This window comes from Dermochelys coriacea, chromosome 27 (genome assembly GCF_009764565.3).
Source record: "Dermochelys coriacea isolate rDerCor1 chromosome 27, rDerCor1.pri.v4, whole genome shotgun sequence".
Classification (NCBI taxonomy): Eukaryota; Metazoa; Chordata; order Testudines; family Dermochelyidae; genus Dermochelys; species Dermochelys coriacea.
The window spans coordinates 14,775,188-14,782,797 of record NC_050094.1 but is presented as its reverse complement, the minus strand read 5'-3'; the positions used below and the strand labels follow the sequence as shown (position 1 = coordinate 14,782,797).

The 7,610-nt window shown below is 63.2% G+C and overlaps 1 protein-coding gene across 1 annotated transcript; it reads left to right on the top strand.

Moving 5' to 3' along the window:
• The first annotated feature begins 660 nt into the window (after nt 1–660).
• On the top strand, nt 661–7,610 carry GHDC (GH3 domain containing). Its single transcript, XM_043503397.1, is given in 15 exon segments — nt 661–794; nt 797–898; nt 901–939; nt 1,089–1,154; nt 1,157–1,224; nt 1,621–1,929; nt 1,931–1,985; nt 1,988–2,104; nt 2,107–2,193; nt 2,636–2,698; nt 2,701–2,824; nt 4,308–4,379; nt 4,645–4,778; nt 6,084–6,172; nt 7,083–7,610. Coding segments are annotated over 15 exon segments (1,635 nt in total). The 5' UTR covers nt 661–685; the 3' UTR covers nt 7,284–7,610.

The following is a 7,610-nucleotide window of genomic DNA, read 5'->3' as shown; positions in this document are numbered from 1 at the left end:
AGATGTTTGGGGGGCCAGGTAGGGTTGTGGGGGCACTGGGGCCATTGAGGTGTTTGGGGGGACAGGTGGGTTTGTGGGCCATTGAGGTGTTGGGGGGCCAGGTGGGGTTGTGGGGGCACTGGGGCCATTGAGATGTTGGGGGGCCAGGTGGGGTTGTGGGGGCACTGGGGCCATTGAGATGTTGGGGACCAGGTGGGGTTGTGAGGCCATTGAGGTGTTGGGGGGCCAGGTGGGGTTGCGGGGGGGCACTGGGACCATTGAGATGTTGGGGGGCCAGGTAGGGTGTGGGGGCACTGGGGGCCAGTGAGATGTTGGGGGGACAGGTGGGTTGTGGGGGCCATTGAGGTGTGGGGGGGACAGGTGGGGTTGCGGGGGCACTGGGGCCATTGAGATGTTGGGGGACCAGGTGGGGTTGTGGGGGGCACTGGGCCATTAAGATGTTGGGGGACCAGGTGGGGTTGTGGGGCCATTGAGGTGTTGGGGGGGCCAGGTGGGGTTGTGGGGGGCACTGGGGGCCATTGAGATGTTGGGGGACCAGGTGGGGTTGTGGGGCCATTGAGGTGTTGGGGGGCCAGGTGGGGTTGTGGGGGGCACTGGGGCCATTGAGGTGTTGGGGGGGCCCGGGGGCTGGGGGGGTCCGTGTCTCTCCCTGTGCTGACGACTCCCCCTCTCCCCCAGCGCCGCGATGCTGCTCGCCGGGCTGGCCAGGGCGCTGGCCCTGCTGCTCTGGCCTGGCGCTGCCGCCCGGGGGCGCAGGGTCCTGGGGGCCCGGAGGGGGCCCTGGGGGCTCGTTCTCCGCACTGGCTGGCGCTGCGGGTGCTGGGCCGGGCCGCGGGCTGCCAGCGCTGGCAACCTGGAGCAGGGGCGTCTGTGGCCGTGCGGCGGAGCCAGGGGCATCTCCTCTGCGGCTGCTGGGGCGAGCCGGGGCCGCGGAGCCAGGTACCAGGGCAGGGCCCAGCGCTGGGGCGAGGGTGCCAGCCCCCGGGCCCCCAGCTCCTTGTGGGCAGCCCGGCCGGGGGGGCTGGGCCCGCCCCCATCCCAGCAGGGTGTGGGGGGCTCAGCCTGACCCTGGCGCGTTCTCCCCGCAGACCCGGGCCTGTTCCGGGAGCGTCGCCCCCTGGCACGGCGCGGCTCCCACGGGGGCGAGGCGCCTGCCCCCCCGCACAGCCGAGGGGGCCCTGGGCTCTGCTTCGGAGCTGCTGCACCGCGGACTCCCCCCTGCAGGTACGTGGGGGCAGCCGGGGCAGGGTCCTGCAGACCAGGGCTCCTCCCTTTTCAGGGTGCCCAGGAGGGGGGATGTGTCTCAGCTCCCCACCCGTGTGCCACATAGCCCTGCTTTCCCAAACTGGGCTGAGCCAGAGGGAGCCGAGGGGCTGGGGGGAGTGACAGGTGAGTGGAGAAAGCTACAGGGGAGGGAGGTGTCCTAGGCTGGGCTTTTCCCTGGCGGGGGGGTGTGGATTTCAACAGGCTGGTACCCGGGGAATGGGGGGGGGGGAGGGGAGGGGGTGTTGCATGCTGATACCCAGAGGTGGGGATACGCAGGCTGGTACCCGGGGGGGCGGGGGGAGATGCCCTGGCTCTGTCTCCTTCTCTCCTCTCTCTCTCCCTCTTTCCGCCCAGGGGCCCGTGTTGTACCTGGACGTCCTCAGCAGAGTCTTCCCGGAGGCCCTGAGCCCGCGGGGCACTGCCCGCTTCTCCTGGGCCCGGGGCTGCTCCCTGCCTGCCGCAGCCTGGCCGCTGCCCACCCTGTACTGCACTCCGGAGGAGATGGGCACCGTGCCCTCGCGAGCCGCGGCCCTGTACGTGCAACTGGTGTTTGCCGTGCGGGAGCGGGCGCTGCGGGCGCTGGAGGCCGGGCTGGCCTCGGAGCTGTACGATGCCCTGGGCGTGCTGCGCGCCAGCTGGGAGGGCCTGGCGCAGGACCTGGCCCTTGGGGAAGCTGAGTCCCCGGCTGGAGCTTCCTGAGGGGACCCGGCGCCGGCTGAGGGGCGGCTGGCTCCCGACGCGGCGCGGGCGGCGGAGCTGAGGGCACAGTGTGCCAGGGGCTGGGACGGCATCGCCCGGCGCCTGTGGCCGCGGCTCCAGGTGGTGGGTGTGGCAGAGCCCGCGGCGAACAGCTCTACAGGAGGCCCTGCGGGAGTCGGAGTGGCCAGGGCCTCCCCTTCTACTGCCCCTTCTACGGAGCAGCAGGAGGTAAAGGGGCATCGGCCAAGCCAGGCGGGGTCCAGGGTCAGCGCCGTGTGCAGGCAGGAGCCCTGTAAGCAGAGCCCAGTGTCTGCGCAATGGGGGGGCGTGGGGAGCCCCAGCCCCACGTAGCAATGGGGGGCCAGTGCTGGCTGGTCAGGTTCTTCTTAGATTCATAGATACTAAGGTCAGAAGGACCATTCTGATCATCTAGTCCGACCCTCCTGCACAGCGCAGGCCACAGAATCTCACCCACCCTCTCCTACGAAAAACCTCACCTATGTAAGCAGGCCGAGGGGGTATTTCCAGCCCCTCAACCCCCCTGGGCCCTGAGGCAGCAGCAGCTCCATGCTGCACAAGGGGGCCGTTGTGGGTCTGTCTGCGGGGGCTGGGTAGCCGGAGGGCTGGGGGCTGTGTACTCTCCCTGCTGACCCACAGTGTCCTCCACCAGGTCTGCTCGGGTTGAACCTGTGGCCGGAGAAGCCCGACTCCCGCTACCTGCTCTGCCCGGGCTGGCTTTCTGCGAGTTCCTGCCGCAGGGGCCGGGCGTCGAGGCATCCCCAGAGACCATGCTGCTGGCAGACATTGAGGAGGGCCAGGAGTACGAGCTGGTGTTGACAGCCCAGGCTGGATTGTCCAGGTGCCCCCTTTCCTGCCACCCCCATATGCCCTGTGCCCCCTATGCCCCACCAGCCCATACACCCATACACCTAGCCTCACCAGTCCTGTACGCCCCGTGCCCCCCACCACCCCAGTATGCCCTGCACTTCTCAGCATCTTCCCCCCGTAACGATGCTGGTTCTGGCGGGACCCAATGGAGAGTGCCAATTCAGGACAAATTGCTTCAAGCAGGACAGTTACAGCTCAAGACTGGGGTTTTTCCACCTCTAAGGCAAACCAAACCAGCCAGAGAGGACTTTGGTTTTATCCCACTGGCTATCCAAAGTCACACAAGCAATTCCCTTAGACACTCCAGTTTCCGGTATCGCCACCAGTGCCACTCGTTATGGGACAATGGTTATGAAAACCAATACCCCAGTAAAAGAAAAAAAGGTTCTCTCGCTCCCAAAGGCCCAAGCCCCAGAGCAAGGTCAATATACAAATCAGATCTTACCCACAAATCACGCTGTTGCCAATTCTTTAGAATCTAAAATCTAAAGAAAAGGAGGACTTGTGGCACCTTAGAGACTAACAAATTTATTAGAGCATAAGCTTTCGTGAGCTACAGCTCACTTCATCGGATGCATCTTTCTTTTTGCGAATACAGACTAACACGGCTGCTACTCTAAAATCTAAAGGTTTATTCATAAAAGGAAAAAAGATTTAGATGAGAGCTAGAATTGGTTACATGGAATAAATTATATACAGTCATGGCAAAGTTCTTGGTTCAGGCTTGCGGCAGTGATAGAATAAACTGCAGGTTCAAATCAAGTCTCTGGAGAACATCCCCAGCTGGGATGGGTCTTTCAGTCCTTGGTTCAGAGCATCAGTGCAGCAAAGTCCCTCCAGAGGTCGGAAGCAGGACCGAAGACCAGATGGAGACGAGGCATCAGCCTTTTATAGTCTCCTCCAGGTGTAAGAACCCCTCTTTGTTCTGACTGTGGAAAATTACAGCAAAATGGAGTTTGGAGTCACATGGGCAAGTCCCTGCACACTTTGCTGAGACCCAAGGTGTATCTGCCTTCTCTCAATGGGTTGGTTGTAAAGCTGATGGTCCTTAATGGGCCATCCAGCAGGCTAGGCAGAGCTGACACCAACTTGTCTAGGGTGTCCCCCAGAAGCATAGCACAAGTTTGAACTACAGACAGTGTAGAGCCAATGTTCATAACTTTATAACTACAAAAATGATACCCACGTACAGACAGCATAATCCTAACCAGCAAACCATAACCTTGTCTTAGACACCTTATTTGACTCCGTTTATTCAAGATTTGGTGCCACTACAGGACCTTGGTTGCAACAATGATCTATACTGTCCCAGATTATGTCAATAACATCACACCCCCACCCCAGTACGCCCCATGCCAAGGGCCCCCTGCTGTCCATGGGAGCCGCGATGGAATGGGGCCCGTTGCAGGGACTACGGCCGAGGCTCATGTTCTCTCTACCCCTTTATCCGTTAGGTGCCGCACTGGGGAGGTGCTGAAGGTGGCTGAATTCCACAACCAGTGCCCCGTGGTGGGGCCCGTGCGCAGGTGGGGACAGTCACCCCCACACACCCCGTGCTGGCTCCCCACATTCTTGGCTGCTGCCTGGGGAACGCCGGGGACTAGATGGGAGCTGCCCCTGAGGGCAGTTTGGGGGGAGGATGAAGTGGGGTGGGGACTGGGGACTCCCCTCCCCAGTGCTTTGAGGGGGGGGCTGTTCTGGCCAGAGAGTTTGAGGCCATGGCACTGCCCCCTGCTGGCAGAGGTGCAGCCACCCGATTCCCACACTCACCCCCTGCCCTTGGCTCCCCAGGCTGAGCCAGACCCTGAGCGTGCGTGGGGAAGGTGTCCCTGAGGAGCGCTTCTACCGGAGCCTGCGCCATGCCGTGGCCATGTGGCCGGGAGCCCGGCTGGTCGATTACGTCTGTGCAGAGAGCAGCCTTCTGGGTAAGTGCCGCTCCTGGTACCCAGCCCCAGGCTGGCAAGGCTGGGCCAAACCTGGCCAAGGGCCCTGTACGTGTCCTAGGGCTCCCGGCTTGAGACAGCCTGGCCCCTCTCTGCCCCACTGGCTCTGCCTCTGCACTGCTGCCCCTTTCAGCACCCCTGGGTTTGCCTGACCCTGTCTTTGCTCAGGCCCGGCTGGCTGTGTGTCATGGAGTCCTTGGGCAATGCTGTGGGACTGCTCCCTACGAAGCCAGGCAGGACTCTGGGGAAGTCTCCTCTCTGGGAGCAGCCTGTCTGCAGGACACACAGCTCACCCGGCTCCCCCCTTCCTGGGTCTGACCTCGGAGCATTCAGCGTCCTCTGCCCCCCGTGCGCTTCCCACAGTGAGTCCGCCCAGGCGGGGTCCTGGGGAAGCCAGAGGGTCCTGCCCCCCAACTCCACAGTCAGACGTGACTCTCAGCCAGCCAGTAACACAGAAGGTTTATTAGACGACAGGAACATGGTCTACACCAGAGCTTGTAGGTGCAGAGAACAGGATCCCTCAGCTGGGTCCATTTTGGGGGGGCAATGAGCCAGACAACCCCGTCTGCACTTCACTCCATGTCCCCAGCCAGCCCCAAACTGTCTCCCACTCCAGCCCCTCCTCCTCTGGGCTTTGTCCCTTTCCCGGACCAGGAGGTCACCAGATTCTTTTGTTCTCCAACCCTTTAGCTCTCACCTTGCAGGGGGAAGGGCCCAGGCCATCAGTCGCCAGGAGACAGAGTGTCGGCCATTTATATACCCTAGCCCTTTGCTCTGCAACAATTACACCCCCTTATCCCACTACCTAGAGACTTAAGAAATGCCTAGGGGAAACTGAGGCACCCCTACAGTATTCAGAAGAAACATTAAGAACAGTCCCACTTTGTCACATCGTTCCCCCAGCCTGGGGCCTGGGCCCAGCTGGGTCCTGGTCTGGGCCTGATTGCAGGGGTTGGTGAGACAGCTGGACAGGAGGGGGCCAAGCCGCCCAGGGCTGTGGCTGGCACTAGCCTTGGTGTTGTGGAGTGGCCAGGTGATCCAGATCCCAGCGTTGAGACGAGGGGGCAGCCCCTGAGCAGCTTGATGACAGGATGGCACCTCCTGGGAGCGGCTCTGCACCCATCTGGAGCGAGGTGCTGCTGCTGAGAGCCGGCCAGCTGGCCTGGAGTGGTCTGGGTCCCTGCCCCCCCATGAGGTTTTTCCACCCCGTCCCTCAGCTCCCAGCATGGGATGTCTCTCCTGCTCTTCCAGCTGGGTGGGTTAACGTGGGTCCATGCTGCCCCCCAGGTGCCTCCTCCGGGGCCTGCGCCCCCCATTACCAGGTGTTCGTGGAGCTGCGGGGTGTGCGTGATCTGTCGGAGGCACAGCGCTATAAGGTGAGTGCCTTGGGAAAATGGCAGCATGGGGCAGAGGCAGCTGGTGCCATGGGCAGGTGGGGGTCTTCCTGCCCCTGCTTTCCCCAATCCAGGGGCCTGGAGCTGGAAGGAGGCTTTGGGGGGAATGGACTTTCTCTCTCCAGCCTGCAGGAGGGAATGATCCTGCCTGCTCGGGGCTGCTCCCAGCATGGGGCTCTGGCCCCACCAGAGCCGCACAGGTGCCCCGGCCTGGCCTGAGCTTTTCCCCCCGGGAGGTCTGTGCTGCCATGGCTGGGTTTGGTCACTAGGTGGCAGCCCTGGCCTGCGGGAGCTGCCCCAGCTGCGCTGCTGAGCCCAGGGACAGGGCCTCGGCTCCTTGTGCGCTCCCAGGCTGTGCCCTGCAGGATGCCCCGTCTTTCGGGGGCTGGTGGGGGGATTTGCACAGGTGAAGAGAGGCACACAGCAATGTCTGGGGCAGAGAGGGGCCCTGTCACTCTCACGGCACAAGGGGGCACTCGGTGCAGCAGAAGAGCCAGACGCTCTGCCTGTGGAACTCCTCGCCACAAGGTCTGACTAAGGCTGGGAGCAGAGCAGGATTCCAAAGGGGCCTGGATGTTGCCAGGGGTAACGAGACCTTCCAGATGCAAACATGGATGGGGGAGAGCCCCTGCTGCTAACAGCGCTCGGGGCAGGTTGTCCCGGCACTGTAAGGCATCTGGCACCTTCCCCTTCTGCAGCTGTGACCAGCCACTGTGGGTAGAGGCACCTGGGCTTGCCGGGCCCAGCTGGTTCAGGCTGGTGACCTTTGGGGTAGAAGGAGCTTTGGTACACGGGTGAGATAGAGGGTCTGATGCGACCCTTGGCTCCTGGAACCTAAATCAGCCTGCATGTGACCCAGGGCGAGCCCCCACCCCTCTCCCTCTCCCTGCAGCTGGATCAGTGTCTCCAGGAGGATTTTCCTGTCTACAAAACCTTCCGCCTCAAGGGCAGCATTGGGCCGGTGCGGCTGCACCTGGTGACAGCCGGGGCCTTCAGGGAGCTGCGGGATGCTGCGGGCCCCCTGGGCCCCATGGCAAGAGTCCTGAGGGAGAGGCACCCGCTGCACTTCATCCAGAGCAGAGTCGTCTCGTGAGGCTGGCCAGCCCTGCGGTGCCATGGGCCCAGCTTGCCCTCGCTCGGGCTCTGTGCGTGTGTTGCTGCTTGCAGGGGGCAGGGAGGGTCCCTGGTGTAGGGAACCGGGGCTGTGGGGCAGGAAGCTGGGGAAGTCCCGTGGCCAGAGTGGGGGCGGCTCCCAGTTTGGCAGAGGCTGCGTGCAGAGCTCGCCTGGGAGGGATGGGTGGGGCGGGGGCCATGACCTCTGTCCCATAGCCTTTCATGGTGCTACCGCAGGCGGGGGTGCCCGGTTGGGGCGCTGCACCCTCCGTGGCCTCCCCATCACGGAGCATGCTGAAGGGAGCAG